Genomic DNA, 23,615 nt, shown 5'->3' with positions numbered 1-23,615 from the left:
AAGTAGAGGCAGTAGCTGTCATGGATGATGGGATGGGCATTGACTTTTTCTATGTAAACGAATCAGTGAGGTTATATACATGGCCCCCTTTTTTTGTATATATACGACCATGCAATTAGGCTAACTCTGACACCCCCTCTAACTTCCTTCAATTCATTCCCGACCCCTGTAAGCACCTATATTTCTGTTTTTGCCATTTTTAACTTTCACTCATTCCTTTGTCTCATTTCTCTTGCACTTCTTCTTTTTATTCTTCAACTCAGGTTTTATCGATTACTATCCAAACCCGCCTTTTTTTTCTCCTCTCCCTCTACTAGCAGCAGTAGCTAACTCGCGATTGCATTTCGATCTTGTTCTTTGTCTATTTTCAGTTGAAGCATGTAAATCTGCCTTTCCCTTTTCAATTCCAGAAAATTCTCATCCAGTTTTGTAATCTTTTGCATGTATATGAAGAATTGAATTACCTTTCTTTCAGTTGTAGTGTTTAACCTGGCTCGCTTCATCTCTCCCATTCCTTAGAAACACATTTATAAAAATCCTGAAAACCATGTAATCTTATTCCTTCCATCTCCAAAACACCAACCAAAAAAAAAAGTAGTCTGCTTAAGCCTAGTTCGTAATATTGTCATAACAATTATCAATAATCATAATTCATTACTGTTAGTTATCCTGGCCAAGATTACAACCCTCGTGTAGCGACACCTTTATAAAAATTACCATATCATGTAACTTCTATCAACCTCTTTCCTAGCATCCTATAACCCAAAAAAAAAAAAAAAAAAAAATTAAGTTTGATTTATTGTCTTAATTTAAAAGAAGAAGAAGAAGAAGAAGAAGAAGAAGAAGAAGAGAAGAAGAAATGCCGGAATCAGAGGCAGGAACTCCACCGGTGTCGGCTCCGGCAACACCAGGGACGCCAGCTCCGCTGTTTTCATCTCTCCATGTGGACTCGATGTCGTATGATCGCAAGTCAATGCCGCGATGTAAGTGCTTGCCTGTTAATGCTCCAACTTGGGGTCACCCTCACACGTGCTTCACCGACTTCCCGGCGCCCGATATCTCTCTCACTCGGAAGGTACCTCTCTCTCACCCTCTCTGAGGAGAAAAACCGATTATTTTTATCATATTTTTGAAAGTAAAAGCAAATATTTGGCATAATGATTCTTTTTTCTTTTTTGGTTGAATATTGATTCGACTCCTTTCGGTTTTTTTTTTTGTTTGACGTTGTTTCTCTAACACTCGTGATCTTTTCATATTGATACGATGCGACCACAACTAGAATAAATGCTATTACAATACACGGTCATAACTTCTCATAAAACCCAATTGGTCTCGACTGTGGGGTCTTATCCTTGAGATCGAATTGACTTCTTGGAAAGTTAGACTGTCTTTGTGTCTCACAATTTGACGAAATCCTTTTTCCCCCACAACTCCTTTTTCTTTTTCAAACCCTCAATTTGAATTTCTTAAGTCTTCAATCAGAAAACCTGCTACTTGTGGACTTTTAGATTTATTTTTGGGAAATATCAAATCAGATTCCAAAATTTGTAAGTTTTTTTAATAAATGAAATAGTAATGAGTAGTAGTACTCATAAATACAGGGTGTACCAACTTAACTACCTTTAATATTTCCAATGTTTTGTTTGTTTGATTCTCATAAAATATAAAATAGTAAGGGAAAAGGTATGCCTAGAGCTTTTTTCCGACCTTTTTCCCCGCTTTAATTGATATTTCTTAATATTTTAAATAAAAATATTTATGATTTATATCTTTCTATTTCAACCATCAAATTATCAAAAAAGAATAAAATAAGAGGAAAAAAAAACTTGGATGCTAAATGTTAATTTTACTTTATACTGTTGAACTTTTTCTTTTGAAAAAAAAAATCGTCAATTATTCTTGAAGTTATTTTTCCTTTTTAAATCGAGGCAATGATTCCTAAATGGTTTTGGTGTATGTCAAATTTCGCCCTCTTTTATGATCAATAAACAACAAATTCAAATAGTGGTGCATCATGATAATTTGATAAGAATCGTTTTTTTTTTATATAGGATAAGAATCTATTTCTTATGTAGAGTATCAATAGAATTTTCCCTATGTTTATAAATAAATAAATATATTTATCTATTGATTTATTATACCTAGATAGAATAGATAGGGGGGAAGTGGGGTCTATGGGACACAACTGAAAATATCATAACTATTTGACTATAACTAGAACCCCTAAATTCAATTTTATACAAACTAGACATATCTTGACACGTAAAGACATGATAAACACATATACATATCTTAGCGAATTCAATTTGCCCAAAAATTGGATACATCACACAAGTTAGATTCGATCGTAATAATATACTTTCATACTAATCGATCAGTTTGCTGTAAAGTTAGCTTTAACTCTTAAGAATACATTTCTTAGTAACACCTTCGAAGCATCCTCTAAATTATTTGAGAGAACAGTTTTACATGGCCGGCCTTTCTACCTGGTATTTAATGCAAAGGAGTTAGTCAAACCTTTAGAGCGTTTCTAATTAGCAAGCCTTTTGAAATTCTGGTCCCATAATTAAGATAATAAAAATAATTCATTTTTTTACATACTTAAACATAATAATTCTCCAATTGTTAATCCAATTATTTATCTTTAAATAATAGTCGATTCGTAGGCAATAATAAAAAATTCAAACCAGACATTGATAACGCTAAACACTAATGTTGACTTTGAAATGGACGTGGTACCTTACGCATCTGTTGCATAAGACGGTATGTTAGATAATAAAATTAGAGTTTTCACTGAGATCATCGTTGCGTATAGGGGATCCATACATTACATAATTCCTACTCTTTTTGGCCACTAATGAATAATAAATAAATAAATAAGTGTTCAAACATTTGTTTTTTCTGACTATTTTACAGTGACATTTTGTACATATTTTAATTAAAATATATATTTTGTCAGTTACCTTACCATATGTTAATCCGTTATTACGTTGAATAGAGTAATTGGAAAAAAATAGAATTTTTGCGAATACGTCTCACGGTGAGAGTCTAACCTACTCCTTTCTTAATAATTGTTGGTACGGTGTATTATTGTTATATAATCTTGTTAGAAGATAATTTTCTTTTTTCGGACTCTCTTTTAAAGAGGATATCCAGTTAGGCCAAACCGCCAAAGTCATCTAAGAAAACAAAGCTCTTGATTGAAAATTATTTAGAATCATAACTTATTTAACGCCAATTTTCACAATTATCTAGTGTAACTAATTAAGCTTTTAATTAGAAAATTCTGAGACTATAACTTATTCCACACTCATTTTTATAATTATCTAGTCAATTACACAGATAATTTCAATCCCTTCTCTTATTGGAGAATTCCATTGATATTTCTTTTTTAATTATTAGATATAGGATTTTAACGTAAAACCTATTGTATTGTATACTCTATTATTGAACTACTATTATTATGCTTTAGGGAGTGCATTCTTAGAGTGACACGACTGCGATGTCATGTCCATATATAATTGGCTGTCTTTTCTTTCTAGTCAATGCACATATATAATTTGCTGTCTTTTGTAAACTAGTGCCCACAAGCACACTTCTTTTTTTGGCTGAATGTCCAAGGCAATCGTTAACAAAAACCTATTAATACGACGCCTTGAACCATGAAATCTGTAACAAAACTTACGTGGTTAGAGTTCTTTAAATTTGATAATTGTCTGTGAAACTTTGTTGCTTTCACAAATTTTTTTTTTTTTAAAAGAAAAAATTATTCTCACCGCATAAGTGGTGCAAGAGTAATAACTTGAGGGGCTGAAGCAATATTTAACCTCTTGTGATAAGTTATTGGTATCGGATCGGAGAAACTGGTTGAACTAGGAATCGGACCTAGAACTGATTTGATAAAAAAAACCAGTCAAAAGTCAAAAACGGATGAAAACCGGTTAAGAATTGAAAAAACCGAAAATCAGACATTTTCTCGGTTCTTTGACGGTTCTGATTTGAAGAGGACAAAACGTAGATATAATTCCCCCTTCAAAAGCTGGTTTGACACAAGTTCGAACCATGATTAATTGCATAAAAAATAGAACAAAGTTTCTTTCTAGTTTGGAGAGAAATTCTTTAAACTTTTTATATTTTTTTTTTTGGTGTGAATTTTGAGAATTTAACCATTGAATTTCATGTTCCTTATGTTCTTAACATACGTATCAAATTTCGTTCAAATTGGATATTATTTACTATTTGATCAATTAACTTATTTTTTATATATAATTTTAAATTACAAAAACTTGAAATTATAACATTTATTTGATGACATAGAAATTGATCTTTAATCTTTTTGAAATTTTGTAAGCATTAAGAATGTAATAAGAACATACAATCTAACGGTTAGATTTTCAAAATTTACACTCAATATAAAGATATATGATAAATTTGTAGAGTTTATCTAGTTTGGAGAGAAACTTTGTTCATAAAAAGTGATTCTCTCTTAAAATAGTCTTTATTTTTTTTTTTTTTAATATATGTCGGTGGATTTGCAGCTTGGAGCAGAGTTTGTGGGGACTTTCATCCTTATATTTGGAGCAACAGCAGGACCCATTGTGAACCAAAAGTACAATGGAGTGGAGTCACTGATCGGGAATGCGGCTTGTGCGGGACTGGCAGTGATGGTGGTGATTCTGTCGACAGGACACATATCCGGGGCACACTTAAACCCATCCCTCACCATTGCGTTTGCAGCACTGCGTCACTTCCCTTGGATCCAGGTCCCAGCCTACATTGCAGCACAGGTTTCGGCCTCCATTTGTGCATCCTTTGCTCTCAAGGGTGTTTTCCATCCCTACATGTCCGGTGGAGTTACGGTTCCTCACGTCAGCACCGGCCAGGCTTTCGCGCTCGAGTTCATTATCACTTTCAATCTCTTGTTTGTTGTCACTGCCGTCGCCACTGACACTCGAGCGGTATGTAATGTATCTGTATATTCACATGCAGTAATCTAATTCCATTTGATAAGAATTAAGACGTGCTTACATCGTCTCTCTCTTTTTTGTTTGCTACAGGTGGGAGAGTTAGCGGGTATAGCAGTTGGAGCCACCGTTATGCTCAACATTCTCATGACTGGGTGAGTAACTTCTTTGCTTTTCTCTTCTAAGGGTGATTGTTTACGTAACTCATGCATTATTATGGGATCTGCTTTATCATCTTGTTTTGCGCTCCCTTTTATTTATTTATTTACTTATGGGGAAGGTTAACGAATGCTCTTAGGGTATTGATTAATAATTTATTTAAAGAAAATTTTTATGAAAAAAGAAAGAAAAACAATTAATATTTTGACAATTTTTTTCATTTCTCATAAAAGTAATGTCAAAACTTTTCTAAAATAGATTGTTAATCAATACCCTAAAAGCACTCGTTAGCATGATCCTTTATTTATTTATTATGTCTCCGGTTAATTATTTATTTTTAAAAAGTTTTAATAGAGAATTGAAAAGGTGATAAAATCAGTTAATCATTTTTTTTTTCATTTTCTTGTAGAAGTTTTCTTAAAATAGTATATTAATATATATTCTAAAGACATATGTCAATAAAATTCATATATTATTAGGATATAAATTCCCTACACAACACAAGAGCGCAATTTTTCAACCATTCTGCTTAATTAGTATTTTTTTACTATAGGAAATTGGTAATTTTATTATGTCAAAATTGGTGGTGGAAAAGAAGTTTGATAAATTAAGTTCAATAAATATTGAAAATAAAATGAAATGACAAAGACCCAATATAAAAGACCAAACAGAAGGTCTATAAATTATTTTTATAAGGAGTTGTTCATTTTTTTTTCAATAATTGAAGAATTAGCTTATAAAAAAGAGGAAGAATAAGGATAGTACTTCAGGGCAGAAAGAATAGAAAGGTTTTAGGATATATGTTAGTAAACTATTTTAGGATATTTTTATATGGGAAAGCAAAAAAGTTATTAAACTTTTTTTTTTACAGTGTTTTTAATTTTTCAAAAAAAGTTTCATAAAATAAATGATTACTGTGTGTCTTAAAAGCATACATTAACCAGACCCAAAGTAGGCAAAAATATAAATAGATTTATATCATACTAACATTTTTGTTTCGTTTGGTTTGAATTATTAGATTAGCACACCCGTTCAAGCTTCATTAAAAATAAATATTCTGTTTAAATTTGTACTAGTTAGGGACATTAGTTTTTCATCTTGTATTTTTTGCTAGCTTATTTGTTGAAATATGAAAAAAATAAATTTTGAATAAATCATTTAATTTATTTTTAAAATGTAATATTGTTTACTTATTTGTTAAAGGCTTTTGATAATGAATGCATCTTAGAAACCGGTTAAAGAAACTTAAAAGGAGTATTACTCTTTTTTTATGCATTAAAAGGAGTCTTGTCTACATTAGAAAATAATCCTGTCTACATTATTAAATTTTGCTGTCAACATGACCCTTTATTAAGAGTAAAAAAAATGATTTGAACAGATCAATTTGCACTTAAGGAATATATTAATAAATTATTTTGGAAGTTTTTTTTTTCAAGAAATTAAAAAAGTTGTTAAATTAAAACTTTTACAACCTTTTAGTTTTTTTTATGAAATATATGTTGAAAAGAGTACAGGTTAATCGAACCTATATATAAACAAATTCATTTTTGAAAAAAATTTTATTAAAAATTGAAAATTTTCAATTTTTAATAAAAAATATTTTTAAAAATAATATACTATTGTATTGCATATATTAATAAAATTCTTATATAATTATTGTCGGATATAATTCCGCTGGGTTCCCACCTCCTCTTTCCCTCTCTGCCGTTGGTTGTTAGCTTCAATTGGAAGCAAGAAAGGGTCACCACTGATTATGACGGAAAGGACATTTTGGTAGGTGAGCAACACAAGACATTTGTGGGAAAGGAGGTGGTGGATTTTGTCATCATTTGAGCTGCTTACCACAAAATTGAAAACGTGCACGGTACCAAATTAAGGAGGGATTAGTAATAAATTTTAAAATTATATAAATTATTAATGATAAAGGTTTAAACGTGGCAGGCCATCAAGTGGGGGTTCAATGAATCCCGTACGAACTCTGGGGCCGGCAGTTGCAGCAGGAAATTACAAGGATTTGTGGGTATACCTGGTGGCCCCCACACTTGGGGCCATTGCTGGTGCAGGAACCTATACATTGGTGAAGCTCCGAGAAGAGGACGTGGTTGAACCACCGCGCCAGGTCAGGAGCTTCCGTCGCTAGCTAGGCCTACAGCTAGGAGCACGATGAGGACGCAAACTAGCTGCTATAATGTTTAATTACTTTTCTTACTTTTTGTGCTGTTTTTTGTTTGGACCTTGTTTGATTGATTGATTAAATACCAGATGTCATGATAGCTTGAAAGTATAATAATAAGAAGAAGAAGAAGAAGAAGAAGAAGACTAAAGGTGTGGCGGACGTGTGATGATGTGACTGAAAGTCCACGACACGAAAGTGCAGTTGAATAATGGATGTTGCCTTTCTATGGCTTGGGGTCATGAACATTTGATGGACGCTTCTGTGATGTTTAATTAGATGTGCATTTGGTCCTAAGCTCCTCTGTGGGCAGACCCTGCTTCTTAATGTGTTGTGTATGCAATTTGCTTAATTTGTCTCCTTTTTTAAAGAGCTTGCGTTTGTAATCTTTTGTGGGTATGTATTAATAAAGTGCATTAGCTTGCATGGTTTGTTAGTATCTTGCATCATTGCCTTTGATACATCTTATACACTTAATTTTTTTCTTTTCTATTTTTTTTTGTGTTATTTATTTATTTATTTATTCATGAAATACAAATTAAAAGCTATTTACAGTTTACAAACTTGGGAAATATATATATACAAAGAAGAAAGTGCCGTGTCAGATACTTATCAAAATGCTATTCATGAAGACATGCTAAATTCACCCTGAGTAGCATGAAAACCTTATAAAAAAAAAAATAAAGAAAAGGAATGATAAAATCACCATGGCATCATGAAAGCTACTTTGAAGAAATGCTATAGCCGAAGGGAAAAGATATTTAAGAAGAAAAAAAAAATTTTAAGCTACATGTAGAGTATGGAAGGCAATGAGCATTTTGGGTTGGCCAGTTGGAACTATCACTTGGTTCCAACTTGACTATCCTTGGCTTTAAAATCATGATACTTTAGGGTTTAGGGTTACAATTTATGGGTTAAAGATTTAGAGGATAGGGTTTGGGGGTTGGAATTTAGGGATTAGCGATTTAGGGGTTAGGGTTTAGGAGTTACAATTTGGGGGTTAATGATTTAGGGTTAATGATTTAAGAGTTACCGATTTAGGGGTTACAATTTAGGGATAGGGGTTAAAGATTTAAGGGTTAGCGATTAAGGGGTTAGAGATTAAGGGGTTAGGGTTTAGGGATTACTATTTAGGGGTTAGCGAATTAGAGGTTAGGGATTTTGGGGTTGGCGATTAAGGGTTTAGAGATTTAGGGGTTAGGGTTTAGGGGCTATAATTTAGAGGTTAGCGATTTAGGGGGTTAGATATTTAGGTGTTAGCGATTTAGGGGTTAGAGATTTAGAGGAATTAGCAATTTAGGTGTCAAGTTTAGGGTTTACAATTTAGGGGTTAGTGATTAAGGCTTACAATTCAGGGGTTAACGATTTAGGGTTTACAAATTTGGGGGTTAGGGGTTACAATTTAGGGGTTAGTGATTTATACTTTAGGATCTAGGAATTACAATTTAATTAGGGGTTAGCAATTTAGGAATTCATGATTTAGGTATTAGTAATTTAGGTGTTAGGGTTTAGGATTTACAATTTAGGGGTTAGTGATATAAGGCTTACAATTTAGAGGGTTTAAGGGTTTAGGGATTACAATTTTGGGGTTAGCGATTTTGGGTTTAGGGTTTACAATTTTGGGGTTAGAGATTTAGGGGTTAGCAATTTAGGGCTACAATTTAGGGGTTAGTGATTTAGGGTTTAGAGATTTGGGGGTTAGGGTTTAGGGGTTACAATTTAGAGGTTAACTATTTAGGGGTTAGAAATTTAAGGGTTAGGGTTTAGGGGTTAAAATTTAGGGTTAGCGATTTAGTGGTTAGAGATTTAGGGGTTAGTGATTTAGGGATTAGAGATTTGGGGGTTAAGCTAAGGGTTACAATATAGTGGTTAGCAATTTAGGGATTTGAGAGTTGGGGGTTAGGGTATAGGGGTTACAATTTAGGGTTTAAAATCCAAACACCCCAAAACTTTAAGAGGTAAAATCAAAATTCTGAAACTTCATGGTGTGAATCCAAACACCTCAAAACTGCAAGGGATAAAATCCAAATTCTGAAACTTTAGGGTGTAAAATCCAAACACCTCTAAACTTTAAGGGTGTAATTTGCATTTTAACCTTTAATTTATTTGGTGCATGTTATTAACATTAGTTTTCCGTAATTATTTTTTTTTTCATACAAGTTTGATATAGTAATCTAGTTTTATGAGATTGATTGAAGGAGCATGCTGAAGCATCAGAGGTAGACAAGTTAAAATGGATGTATTATGTGATTAGTAACAATACATGGCTACATATTTAGGTTCAGCCCACTGGGATGCTAGTGGGCAGATGACGCAGGAGTAAAGGGCAAATTATGTGACAGTCACGTAGGTGACATGTGTCGTCTATGTTATATGTTCAAATGTCTTTGTTATCTAGTCAAAGAACATTTATAAGGTTGTCCATTCAAGGGTGAGTTTTAGTTATCCCATGCTTAGAGGGTTGTCCTAAGCATTATATAAGTCATTTAGCTAAAATGAATAAATCAAATTGTAGAGTGTTTTCAGAATTATCCTTTGTGCTTTATAAGAGATGGATTTCTTCAAAATTAACTCTTATCCTTTGGGTAGATTCCTTTGAGTGGCAAGTTCAATTTTTGTATCACTTTGGGTGGTGAAATTTGATATCTCATTGAGTGGTGAGTTAATTCAATTCTGTATTCTTAGCTAAATTCCTTAGTTTCCGTATCTCTTTGAGTGGTGATATTCTATATTAATTCCATTGAGTAATGAGCCACTTCAGTTCTGTATCCTTAGCTAAATTCTTTTGGGTGTAGATATCTGTATCCCTTTGGGTTTGCTTTGGTGATGAGCGTGTCTATCATTTTAATTCTTGAGTGTTTTCTTATTTCATATAATCAAAAATATAAAATTATACATCTAGTCCTCTCTCATTCATCATATCGGTTAAGTTTGATTCACCCCATACTTTCCCATACTTTTCCGGTATCAACAGACCTCAGAATCCTTAAGCATCCTTGCCCTAGAGATTGTACTAGATGCTAAATTGGATGGGGATCTTCTCGGTAAATTTGACTGACAACAAAATGCTATTGATGTTATGTGCTGATTGTGAGGATGGTCTAAGCCGCATCCCCTTGGTTAATATACAACACTGTTTTAGAGAAGCTAACAAACGTGCATATATATGCACTAATTGGACGAGGAGCTATACTTAGTCAAGATTTTGCTATTTTCTTAGTCCCACCTTCTGATGTTTCTATGTTGCTTAGCCTAGATTCTGCATGCGTTGTGTATAACTTGTCTATGAATTATGATATTTCTGTTTCTTACTTTTTGAATGAAAGCCTTATTACCACAAAAAGGATGGCCTTTTAAATATATTCGGAAATTAGTATTTCTACAATAAATGTAGTGGTCTGAATGGCTATAGATTCTGAGATTTGTTGATCGAAACTATTTTAAGGATTATCGAGAATTCGGAATTGAAATAATACAAGATAGTCAAGCTAATTAATAAATCATAGAATTGCCTTCCGCATCAAGTTCATGTTTGTTGAACCACCAAAGGGTGGTAGCCTGATGCATGGTAGGAGTCCCTTGAACCATCACCCTTAAGAGTCCAAGGGTTGTGGTTCAAGTCATGGCGCTTCAGTTTAAAATGTTGTGCCCATATGGATAGCCCCAAGCAGTTTCAGTGGTCCCTATAGACACTACATTTTGTACCCCTTACAACTCGGGCTCCCGTTCCCCAATGATGCCAAAATTCTAAGACCCAAGGTTGGTTTAGGGCCCAATTAGATTACAAATTGACTTGAGATGTGTTAAAATAGAAAATATAACTTTTTAATGAGGAAAAACCTATTTTTGGAAAATAAAGGCCAAAGAAAACCCTTGACCTGAGTACATAGGAACGAGTCTGCGCACGCAGGTATGGTTTCAGAAATCTACAAAAGGCAAGTTTTCTGCATTAAAGACTCAGATTTGGAACTAATCCCAAATCGTCTAAGAGCCGTTTCAAACCCCCCATTTTCACAATATAAATATCCATACATGATACCTCTTCAAAACACACAAAAATCCCACAGGAAAACACTAAGATTCACTAGAAATAATGAATCAAAGAAGAAGTTTTTCACAAAACATCCTCAAGTCAATTTTATTTGATTAGGGCCTTTTTTGGCCTTGATCTTTAAGTTTAAGATTACTAATCACATTTTTATTGATTTGTGAATAGATTTGATTGAGGAGAACAGTCAAAAATTAAGCCTAGGAGCTTTTGCTTTAAGGTATTCATTTCAAGTTTTCTCTTTTATTTTCTTTAGTTTAATTCTGTTTTGTTTCTTTACATTCTTTATGCCTTAATTTGTTTATGTAGTCTATGTTTACGTTGTTGTATGTCTTAAAAGCATGGAAGTTGTTAGATTTAAGTTTTCAAGTGTTTTTTTTGCATTTCTATTTCTGGGATAAGGTTTAGGGTGTGTCAACGTGCGCATGCTTCTTGTATGCGTACGCATACAACTAGCCTACATACGCAGGCCTATGTATGCGCACACATACTTGTGCCTAGAAACCCTAATTTTGAGTTTTCTGCTTCTGTTCTTTCTTTTATTCTACATCATATGTCTGTACTTTCACCTTCTTGTATGCTTTTGTGTTTTCTATTGCTCTGTTCATATGTTTGTTTGTCATTATATGCTAGATTAGGATAGATTAGGGTTTTCTCTTAAAGTTCTTACTTTGATGCCATGTCATTCATTCACATGTTCATGCATGATGCCATAGATGCTAAGTTGCTGCAAGGTAAGTAAAGATAAGTCATGCATTCACAATGTACATGATTGGTCTTGCTTAGGTTTGGTGATACAATTGTGTTCTTAATGTTTTGGATGATGACATGATTTGTTTGCGTCATTTCTACCTTGATTGTAATGTTCATATGCTTCTGCTTTGGATGCGATGACATGATACTAGATGTATACTAGGGTTTATGTTATGCCATTCTAGATGAATGTTAGTGTTAGGACATATGTGTTTCACTTGTTAAGAACATATGTCATTCATTTATGTAATTGGCTAATCCTTTGACAAAACGCACTTTACTTGTAATTGGATAGATTTAGGATGAGTTTTATACTTCAAGAAACTGTGTTTCAAGATCAAGTGTTGAAGTCATCAAGTCTGTCCAAGAAACAAGCTGAAAAGTGCAAGTCCATTAAAGCTTGACAGCTAGCATGTGTCGAGATTTAAAGAGTTGTTCCAGCCCCGTGGCTCGACAGCTGCTCGACAGCTCTATCTGTCGAGGTTTAAGAAAAACTGATTTTGAGTTCTGTTTTGATTCCAATCCGTGAATGTGTCTTTGGGTTTTCTTTTCTCCTAACCCTAGACATATAAAAGGATTATTCTAAGGGTCGTCAAAGAGTTCACAAGTTGCACAAGCATTGAGAAATCCTTGTTCAATCAAGTTGTGATCAAAGACAAAGTTCTTGCCCTAGTTCATCTCTCTTGTGAAGAAGTTGTTGTGTAATGTGTACCGTAGGGTTTTGTAACCAAGCATCTTCTTGATCTTCATCGTGTGGATGAATTGAAGAACTTTGCAGCCAACAATCTTCTCTAGTTGGTGATTGAAGTCGCGTACTGGAATCCGCGCAGTTGGTTAGTCATGTACTTGGGAGTCGTGCATTGAAAGGAGAAATTGTCACTACAGAACAAATCCAATTGGATATTAGGGTAAGGGTTCAACTGTAAATTGGTAAGGTACTTGGGATTCCTTTACTTGTAACTGCTTGTTGTGATAATAGTGGAATTTCGGGAGTGGTGATCTTAAAATCACCCAATGAGGTTTTTGCCGTGTAGGTTTTCTCCATTCGTAAATAAATCACCGTGTCATTTATTTTCCGCTGCATACTTAGTTTAATTGGTGATTTGTTTGTGCTACCACGCAATTTGCATGTTAATTTGATTAATTAATAACTTGGCTAATTAATCAACTTAATCCATCACAAGGGGTCAATACGTTTTTGGCCTATCAGTTAGGTTGGTTGAGATGTATGCTAGGTGTATGTTAGGATATGCCATGCTAGATGAATATTAGGCTTTTGTTGATTGCCATGATAGATGTATGGTTAGGGATGATCGATGTCATGTTGATTGTTAGATGAATGTTAGTGTGTGTGTGTGTGTGTGTGTGTGTGTGTGAATCTAGATAACAATATTGAGTATGTCTTAAATAGGGTTAAGACATAAGATACAATGAGAAGAAGCCAACCTTAAGGTTGAGCGGTTTTAGGTGCCTAACACGTTCCCAAGACCGTACCTTAATTTCGAACTTATATTTCTGGTAATAAGATAAAAAAGTCCTTACTTAAAAGGAATCTATATAAATAGTTCATAGACCAATGCAAATACTAGGTGGCAATTCTCACATTCCGTTGTATTCACAGTCCCACATTATAGAATTCGGGTTTAAGTGGAGCAAGGCAATGATACCGCACCATATAAGCCATTTTTTCTTTTTTGTCTTTTTTTTTTTTTTTTTAAGTCTGTTTGTTGAACACATTTTGTTACTTGGAAACTTCACTTTTCCCTGACATTGAAGAAGAAACTTTTGGCAACACGCAGTTTTGTCTGATTGTGGATTTAGACAATGCATCTGTAATTTGATATGTACATCATGTCCTAGTAACATAGGTGGATGAAGGGATAACTTGCCTCTGAAATTGGGGAAAAATGTGTGATTTCTTTATGTTGATGGCCATAAATGATGTGTAACGCATGAATAGTAAATATGATTTCATGTGGTAATTGCACTATTGACCGTAAATAGGTGTTACTGTTATTGCCATTGAATTGAAAATCCATTAGGAGTAGTGCTCTAGTTGTCGTGGTTTTATGTCTATATACTAGGTGTTACTGTTATTGCCGTTGAATTGAACATCCATTCGGAATTTCGGAGTGTTCTAGTTGTCGTGGTATTATATCTATATACTCAATGCAGGCAACACCGGTCTACCTATCTTGTGGCTCAACCGCTCAAGAGCCTCTCTTTTTTTTTTGAGAATGGCTCGAGAACCTGATGATATAATATTGTTCAAAACCCAAAAATATGACATTAGCATCATGTAAGAACATTCATCATTCATATAGCCATCTCAAATATTTAGTTAAACTAAACCAAGAAAACTCTACCCAACTAAATGCGGTTTTTTGGGCCTTTAATTTTTTTTTTTTTTGGTAAAATGCAAAATTGACCCTCTAAATTTTTTTAGATTTCATTTCAGTTCTCTAACTTTACTTTTGTTTATTTCAGCTCTCTAACTTTCAAATTTATTCAATTAAGACTTTTCTATCAACTTTTGTTATATGTTGTGATTATTTTTTCAATGTTAAAAATTTTTCTTCAAATTTTTTAAGTTAGAAAATTTTAATTAATGATTGAAAAATATTTTTTAATTTTTTTTTTCTAAAAAATTTAACAAAAGTTAACAGAATTGTCTTAATTGAATAAATCTGAAACTTAGAAGACTGAAATGAACGAAAGCAAAGTTAGAAAGTTAGAGGGTCAATTTTGCATTTTAGCCTCTCTTTTTTTTTTTTTTCTAATGATGGAATTTTAAACTAACAATATATATATTCTCTATTGGAAAATTTTTAGTGCTTATATGCTAAATTACAGTGTTGTGACTAATGCCTCTATTTTTTCTTTTCCCATTGAATGAAAGCCATAAGATTTTCTGCTTCTGCTTTTAATTCATAAATTCTATGAAATCATCTACAATCTTATTTTTATTTTTTATTTTATGGGAATCATCTACGATCCTTGTTTCTTATTTATTTTGGAATATTTGATAATCTGATATTTTCTTTCTTAGGCCACTTGCAAAATTTACCTCAGACATTTTCAGATGTGGCCTTTGTAAGTCACACTTTGCTATAGAACTCCTAAAACGGCAATAAAGAAGAAAATACTCATTCCCAAAGTATGACTCATGTCCGTTGCAAAAAAAAAGTATGACTCATGTCGTCGATGATTCCTTGCGAGAATTATTGTAGGTGGTTTCAGAATTTTGAGACATTAACATAAAGCGTGCAAGTGAAAGTCGGCGAACATGTTTGTGCAGTGCGCCTGTGCCCAATAAAGAAGAAAGCAAATAAAACAGGTTGGGTCGGGGACAACTTCACTCACGAAAGTAATACCACATTCAGTTTCAGCAACCCTGGCCACCATTTCCATAGTTGATAAATTAAATACTAAAAGCAAGGTTTCCATTAAAGAAATTTATTTCTTCCTTTTTTTCTTCTCCCAAAAGTAAACTTCCATTCAAGGAAATAAGACTACAGAACAAGAAATAATAGAATTCGACGTACAACAGGTTAGTCGCTTATCCATTCAAAACAATGTTTGTACTACATATATAAAAGCCACTCTGGTGAAAGAAAACACCAACAACTTCAACAAAATTATGATTCTGCTCGCCAGCCAACTTGGTTGTAACGTCAAGAGTCCATTCTTAGTCCTGGCCATCCTGGGAGAGAGTGAAAATAAAAATAAAAATCCTAATAAGCAGATAATTTCTTCTTTAAAATGTATAAATGCGTTCAAAACAATAATCAGCTAATAACAAATATATTTGAAAAGTAAAGCCAATAAGCTATGGCTCAACTGACACTTCCTTCTTGCATAATAATTGGTTGGAGGATGAGATCATGAATTTAAGCTACATAAGTTTTTTAAATATACAATTAGCAAACAACCACTGATATTACCTTTAGATTCTACCATTCCATTCAAACATTCATTTTAAACAAAAAACTGAATCCAAAATTGTCTTGCTTCCACAAGTTCATTTCAAGAAACCAACATTAGCTTTCCCAAAGCCGACTTGATATGGTTTGTTCATACTTCAGCTAAACCACTGAAAATCTCTAATTAGAAGGGCACCAACCTTGGCATTGGCATGTAGTCTTAATATCTTCATTTTAATATGGCCATCAAATATCATGGTTGCATATATTTCATAAAGCACAAGACAATTATATAAAATGTTTTATTGTAATTTATATGATTAATCGATCACTTGATTGTTGTATTGACCATTAAATTTTTTTTTTAATGTGTGCTTCACTTCGAGCGCTTTGCACCTAAGCTCCAGGAGGCCTTTGTGCTTAAGTGAGCCTGACAATTTTACCAACACTGAATATTCAGAAATAAAAATGAATCTGACCAAACATGTAACAAAGATGTCACGTTGCAATAACATGTCTCTTTAAGAAGATTTATATAGATAAATTATTCATCAATACTTCGGCATCTAAATCATACACGTAATAGTAGTCATCATTGTCTATCCAATTACTGATGCATGCAACATAAAGGGGCTAACTATACCATGCCACTGCTCTCTCTAAACTTCACATTGTTCAAGCATTATTTAGTAGTTGTCAAAAATCAAGCAAACAAATTGGTCCCATTGGGTACAGCTGATAAATCAAAAATTAAACTAACTGTGAATTGTTCTAATATTTATGGTAATCAGATGATTAATCTACTTCCTGATGGGATAAAATTGATCCCGTTGAAAGTTACAAAAGTTGCATTCCAAATTAAGTGTCCAGCACCAAGTTTCTCCTTATTTTCCCATTCAAATAATTAGCTACTTTCATTGAGTGTATTATATTAAATCAATTTCTCTGACTCATTTCCAACTCTGCATTGACTTTCAAGTCCATATGAAGTGTAGAAATTATTTAAACGATCGTGAACATCATTACTTCTGCCTATATATAAAGCTTTATCGTCTTGTTTCCAGTATCTTGAAAGCACAGCCTAGAGCAGTACCTGTACCCAGGCACTGTTCCTAGGTTTGAGCTCTCCAAAACTACTCTTCTTATGGTTCTTCACAAAACATAATGGATTTTTCAACAAAATCACTTGATCAAACCAAAATTGCAATATTGCATCCCTCATACAATTTTATCTGATTCTAATTTTGAAGGCAATGTCTACCAAAATAGAAGATTATGTTAGTTATTTAAAAAATAAAAATAAGAGTCCTACCGGAGCAGGAGTCTCTGTAATCTTAGGAGCTGCCAACTTTGCAGGAGATCCATCAAATAAACGAGAACACTCTGTGTATGCAGATCCAATACCCACTCCAGCACCAAAAGCTACAGATGCCCAACGAGAAACAGGACTCCCTGGTATGACAAATCAGGATACATTGATCAAGATAATTCATTTGTGGATGTAAAAAACACTAGCTTCTAATCAACAGATTGCAAAAGCATTCATATCATTATGCCAGGGATAAAAGCTTACAGTGACATCATAAATGAACATTTAGTAGAAACTTAAAATGTATAATGCCCATTGTGATTATATTATACATTTCAATTTCAGTGCCAAAGAGATAAATCGTGGTAATACAGTGTTGGTAAAAGCGCACTTAAGCGCAAAGCCCCTAGGCTCTAGCGCTTTTTGCCTCTAACACGAGGCGCACTCAAAGAAGCATGCTTTAGACGTGCTTTTTTGGGTTTTTTTCAAAAAGTTCAAAGCACACTTTTTTGCACTTTTCATATTTTTCAAAAAAGAAAAAAAAAATCCAAAACTAAATTAAAACTTTAGGATCTTGACATTATCGATATAAACCATCGATTTGCCATATTTTTAGTGCAACTTACTTATCAAAAAAACATACAAGTTTGAGTATAACTTGTCCAAAAACCCACAACCCCTAGTTCTTCTCTATTTTTATTTTTATTTTTATTTGTTCTTGGTTTTTTCTCACCAAAACAATTACCCACGCAGCTTCTTCTTCTTCTTATTCTATTTTTTCCCTTTTGAATATCTACTGCATACCAATTAACATACTGCTATATCTTCATATTCTTAGGTCATTCATGAAAAAGAAAAAAAGTATAATATAATATATTTGGGGTAATTGTTAGTAGTTGATGTTGAACATAGAAGACTAATATTAAAGACTTATAGTCCATAAGTGATTAAATTATTAACTACTATTAGAAATTAGTCATAGGGGCTATCGGAGATTTATGAAAGGCACAGAAGTACTCACATCTAGCTGGTCCAAAAAATTAAAATGACTTGACTTGCAATTTTTGTGTTAAAATTGCAAAAGTAGGGCTTATATAAATGTTATATGAATTATATAAAATGCTTTATATAAGTTTATATGATAATTTGATTGTTGTATTTCTTTTCTCATTAATAATTATTTTTAAATTTATTATAAATTTTTGTTTAATCTGAGCTTCACTTCAATCAGGCGCATGCTTGCACTTTGCACCTAGGCTCCAAGAGGCCTTTGAGCTTAAGTGTGCCCTGCGCTTTTACCAACACTGGTAATAACAAAGAGTCCTGCCTACAATTGCTTATAAAGCATTTGATACACCATATTATTCTCATACTGTAAGATTGTTTCCCAACATTAGAATCTGTTTCAAGTCACTTCTAATATATTCTATATGACATATTTAGGTTTTGGACAACTCAAAAAAGGAATCATGTGACCCACAGCTTTGATTGAGAAATCCCAATATGAGGTGATTGGGTTGGGCCCTACGTACACAACAGATTGACCTTTAAGGCAACCCGATTCAACTTACCTGACCAGCAAGTTTGAATTTGAGAGGCAGCAACCAGGGCATAAAACAGCCCATGAACCAAAAAAATAATTGCAGTGTATAAGAATCAAAGAGAAAAAGCTGGAAGATATTAAAAATTTAAATTTTTTATGCAAAACATGTTAAAAACATGCAAGCATGCACGAAATGATAACATAAAAACAATATTTCAACAAAAATAGGATATTGAAGATGTAAAATTGTTGTTTTTTAGCCAATGAGCTATAGCTCAACAGGATGGAGGATGAGGTTGTGGGGCTCAAGAGTCCACCGGGTGGTGTGTAATTTACCAGTTAAAAACTAAAACAAAAAAAATAAAAAAAATAAAAAAAAAAAAACACAAAAACTTTGTGTTAAATTTAAATTCAACCAAATATCAAAAAGAAAAAGAACTCCCAATACTAACATAACTTGCAGTTATAACAGGATCAAATGCCTGCCTGTAGCCTCAAGTGCCACTAGTAATAAGCAGAAAGGAACTAAACTTAGTACCAACATACTGAGATGCAGTCTTTGCTGAATCCCTTCAGCCCAATTAGACTAGGCAAATCAATGACTCAATTCAAAGATTTTTTAGCAGGTAGAGAAGGAAACATGGTCACTATACATACCATTTGACTACTATCTGGCACCAAAGAATGAGGCTTTGCTGCTGCCCTTCCTAAATTACCCACTTCTACTTAGAATATGTGTTTTTATTTATAGGTACAAATATAGTGATTATGATCAAACCCATGTAAATGTATGCATGTATGTATGTATGTCAGGCAAGGCAAGTAAAGCAAATTGGTAGATTCGATTCTGTTCATCATAAGAAAAGAATCTTAAAAATTCATAATTCCAAAAACCCTTGTTATCTAACAACATCAAAGGAATAGTAAATTAATTACATGGAAATGGAAGAGTTAAATTGTAAAAGCAACCAATAATCCCAATCGAGATAAATTTTGTTCAGAAGCAAATAAAGAAAATAAGATTTAAGCGAGAGAGAGAGAGAGAGAACGGACTGAAGAAAAGGAGGCCACCAAAGGTGCCGGCCAAGGATGAGTAGACGAAGCGGCGAACCGTCAGATCGAGACACGCATCCCACTTAGCGTCCAAGTCGTATTTGGATTGGCCCACAATCTGGTTGTTCTTCTCAGCCGCCATTCCACCCCTTCTTCTTCTTCTTCTTCTTCTTCAATTTGATTGATTGCTTTTTGTTGTAGCAACTGTCTATATCTGTATGTAATGTCAGTCTGAGTCTGAGGCCTCCTCGGCTATAGAACGAGAAAGACAGGCCTCCTCTCCTCTCGATTGCTTCTTTTCTTATTATTCGCTCTCTCGCTCCTGCCCTTTCTCTAGGACTAGGACTAAGATTCTATTCTTTCTCACCAATTTCCAAATTTTCTTAGGGTAATAAAATAAAAAAGAATTAAGAAACACCTTCATCTTATGTGTCCATGCCACCGCTTTGGGCTCAAACATTCCCCCAACTTAACCCAACCCACTATTTTGTTTTGCTTTTGTTTTCCTCAATTCAACAGTTATTAGGCCCAACTCCCAACTCGATCTTTGTCTTTTCTTTACTTTTGTTTTTTTAATTATAAAAGCCAAAAAAAAAAAAAAAACCTTCAATACCATTTTAATAACTACATTTTGGGGCAATTTCCACATTGGTCCCAACATTTTCTGCGTTCCTATTCGGGTCCCTAAATTTTGAAAATCGTTTTCATTTTAGTCCATGTCATCATCGCACTAACACAAAATGTTTATATAGCAGATAGAGGGAAATGCTAGCATGTTAGACTCTAACCTAACTAATAAAAAATATATTTATTTGGTATTTAAAAAATTCTATGCCAACATAAAATAATAATTTAAAAAAGCCACATTAGCATCTGCATCAAAATTTGATTTTAAAAAAAAATTAATTTATCAATTCTAACAAAATAAGAAATGAATAAAATAAAGAGTTGTACTAGAACCACCAAAAATGGCACAAAGTTGTGTCATTTTCGGTGGTCTCAACATTTTCCGAAAATAAACTCAAAATACACATGAATTTAGATATGGGTTCATCTTAAACATGAACGCACAAACATAAACCTATGAGATTCAAACACGAACCTCCAGAATACAAGAAAACACACACATGCCTGAAACCTCCAGCAAATCAAACTCATTAACCTAGCAAGGAAATGCATCTAAAATGTAAACACAACGCACAAGTATTCACACACATCAAAGCCCATGGATTTACAAATCAAGAATACCCCAAGAACCCAACAACCTACTCAAGCGTGGCAAAGAACAAGAAAAACTTATGGGTTTTTAGCCATAAGTCCTTAGGGAAGAACAAGAAAATCCGATGGGGTGTGGCTTGTCATGGATTTCTAAGGCTGTTGTGTATCTTTGGCAAAGAGTGTGTTTGGTTGTCAAGAAAATACAATAAAATTTAGGTTCCTACCTTTATTTTTTATCTTTAAAATTGGGAAATTAAACATTTTTTTGTGTTTAATATTTTTTTTTTCAAATCATATGCTAACGTGACATTTTTTATAATTTTTTGTTATTTTATTTGTCTTTTCAACGTTTAACATGCCAACAATGCATTCCGTCTACTACATAAGCAATTTTTGTTAATGAGATGACAATAGGGATTAAATTAAAAATTATTTTCAAAATTTAGGGATCCAAATAGGAATGCAAAAAATGTGGGGATCAAAGTGGAAATTGCCAAAAAAAAATGCCCAACAAATATTTACACAAAATTAATTAGGTTATTTTTGTTAGTTTATTTTAATACAAAATAAATTATGTAAAAGCAAAATCATACTTAAATAAAGAAATAAGAAGAAGACTTTAAAAAGTTTTTTTTTTAGAAACATAAGACTTTAAAAAGTTGTAATAATAGCTTCTGATATGCTGAGTGAAAGCTTCTAATAGAAACAACAACTAGTAGTTGACTTCTGCTTCGCATGAGCTCTCATGTTCGGATGCTCCCATTTTCACATGCTTGGATGTTTACGTGCTCACATATCCACATGTTTTAATATTCACTTGATTAGATGTACATATGCTCATGCATTCCTTTGACCTTGACATGATTGTTTGCTTTTCACATGATCTATCTCATGCTTTCCATTTTATCTATTCACATGACCCATAGACGAACTCTAAGACTTAGATGTATTCACATGTTCACATAGACTCATTAGATAGACACCAATTCACCACTATCCAGTAATAATATATAAAGGCCAGTTACAACTGGACAGGTTTAAGGTGCCTAACCTATTCTCATCCTGTACCCTAACTCTATACCTAGTCTAGTAGGTAGACTTTCATGGAGCCATGTTTTGGTCCCTGGACCTATAACCAGGTGGCGACTCTATCATCGTTTTTCAAGAGGCTTTACATACTCCTAGGTTCGCACTAGATTTGAGTTTAAAACTACTTTTTAAGGAGATTAAGTACCGCACACCCTACCTTCGCGAGAAGAAACCGACATGCCAATGTGTCACAAAAGGGGGTACGGATCATGGAACTTACAATTGGCCTTTAAGCTTTTGACAAGTAATGTTGCCGCTAGACTCAATTTGTGTGGTCGTCAACAATGATCAATGTCAACAACATTACGCATGGCAAACAGTATGGGTTAGATTAGGTCAGGTTAAGTCAAGTAAAAAACAAGTCATTTTAAACGGCTTATAAACAATTCTTGTCAATTGAGTTTAGGTCAACCCGTAACTTTTCATGTGAATTTTTTTTGAAACATGTATTTGCCACTTAGTGAATCATATAACAAATTTCTTGATGTGAAATGCATAATTTGGATTCACCCATGTCGAGAAAGAGCTCAAATCAAAAACTTGATACTTATTCATTTATAGTAAAATTATACAAATCTTAGCATTGCTACAAAACATCACAAATACAAATGATTCTAGTCAACCCTTTGAAAATGTAATTAAAACAAACACACAAGTTCTATTTCCACGCAATATCAACATCCCAAAATAGAGAACTAAATTACAAATTCCCTATTAGGTAGTTAATTTTACAAATAATAAAAACATATAAAAATTTTACAATTTTGAAAATTTATTTCATAATCTAATAGCTGTGTTTATTTTTTGATGCATGGTGGTTGACAATCTATTTCAATTTGGAAATATGTATCTGTTCGGAGGCCTTTTTCGGTTGCTCGACCACGTGTGGTCCTTTGGAGGGGTGACCTTGCTAGACCCGAGTTTGTTTAAGGAGTTGCGTCCCGAAGTTCAACATTGGGCCACGTGGTCCAACGGCTACCAGTGTACTTTTAAGCCTACAAAACCATCAAAGCCAAAGTCTAAGAATCGTGATAATGGTTGAATAAATATGTAATATGTGTTTGATATAATAGGTTTGATTAGTAGTTGTAATAGTAGTTGAAATAAAGTAGTATTTATTTAGAAGTTAAGTAATCATGTCTCAATGACGTAAATTTAAAGATATGGAAGCAAAGTCACTTATCTTTGTACGGTTTATAGCTTCAGCTGTGTAGCATCAGTGAGCTGATAGGATTTCAACAGAATGCCAGCGGTAGAGGCTAGTTAAGCTTGCCCCTCTTATCATGCATTTAAATGAGTTTAAGCCTTGGTTAATAGTTGTAATAATAATTGGAATAAAGTAATATGTATTTAAATGTGAAGTAATCATGTACTAAATGATGT

The 23,615-nt window shown here is 33.4% G+C and overlaps 2 protein-coding genes across 3 annotated transcripts; one reads left to right on the top strand and one right to left on the bottom strand.

Annotated features, from left to right (window-relative positions):
- The first annotated feature begins 248 nt into the window (after positions 1-248).
- Positions 249-7,742, top strand: LOC142616085 (putative aquaporin NIP5-1). 2 transcript variants are annotated; one of them, XM_075788978.1, is made up of 5 exons: positions 249-1,075; positions 4,539-4,958; positions 5,058-5,119; positions 7,065-7,242; positions 7,386-7,742. In XM_075788978.1, exons 1-5 carry the CDS (start codon positions 860-862, stop codon positions 7,392-7,394), a joined length of 885 nt encoding a protein of 294 aa, XP_075645093.1. In that variant the 5' UTR covers positions 249-859; the 3' UTR covers positions 7,395-7,742. The 2 variants fall into 2 exon arrangements, with proteins under 2 accessions (XP_075645093.1, XP_075645089.1); XM_075788974.1 differs by having other exon boundaries at positions 7,065-7,405.
- Positions 7,743-15,537: 7,795 nt separating this feature from the next.
- On the bottom strand, positions 15,538-20,323 carry LOC142616976 (MICOS complex subunit MIC10-like). The gene is made up of 3 exons (XM_075789701.1): positions 19,926-20,323; positions 17,333-17,472; positions 15,538-15,800 (listed from the first exon to the last, which is right to left on the bottom strand). Exons 1-3 carry the CDS (start codon positions 20,065-20,067, stop codon positions 15,786-15,788), a joined length of 297 nt encoding a protein of 98 aa, XP_075645816.1. The 5' UTR covers positions 20,068-20,323; the 3' UTR covers positions 15,538-15,785.
- Positions 20,324-23,615: the final 3,292 nt, after the last annotated feature.

The sequence above is a fragment of the Castanea sativa genome, chromosome 1 (assembly GCF_040712315.1).
Source record: "Castanea sativa cultivar Marrone di Chiusa Pesio chromosome 1, ASM4071231v1".
In the NCBI taxonomy this organism is placed as follows: Eukaryota; Viridiplantae; Streptophyta; class Magnoliopsida; order Fagales; family Fagaceae; genus Castanea; species Castanea sativa.
The sequence above is the reverse complement of the archived record's forward strand: the minus strand, read 5'-3'. Positions and strand labels throughout refer to the sequence as shown.

Coding starts and splice junctions, on each gene's coding strand:
- LOC142616976 (XM_075789701.1), bottom strand. CDS start 20,067: ATGGCGGCTGAGAAGAACAACCAGATTGTGGGCCAATCCAAATACGAC. Junction 17,473..19,925: donor TGGTGGCCTCCTTTTCTTCA/GTCCGTTCTCTC, acceptor TTGTCATACCAG/GGAGTCCTGTTTCTCGTTGG.
- LOC142616085 (XM_075788974.1), top strand. CDS start 860: ATGCCGGAATCAGAGGCAGGAACTCCACCGGTGTCGGCTCCGGCAACA. Junction 1,076..4,538: donor ATATCTCTCTCACTCGGAAG/GTACCTCTCTCT, acceptor GTGGATTTGCAG/CTTGGAGCAGAGTTTGTGGG. Junction 5,120..7,064: donor CTCAACATTCTCATGACTGG/GTGAGTAACTTC, acceptor TAAACGTGGCAG/GCCATCAAGTGGGGGTTCAA.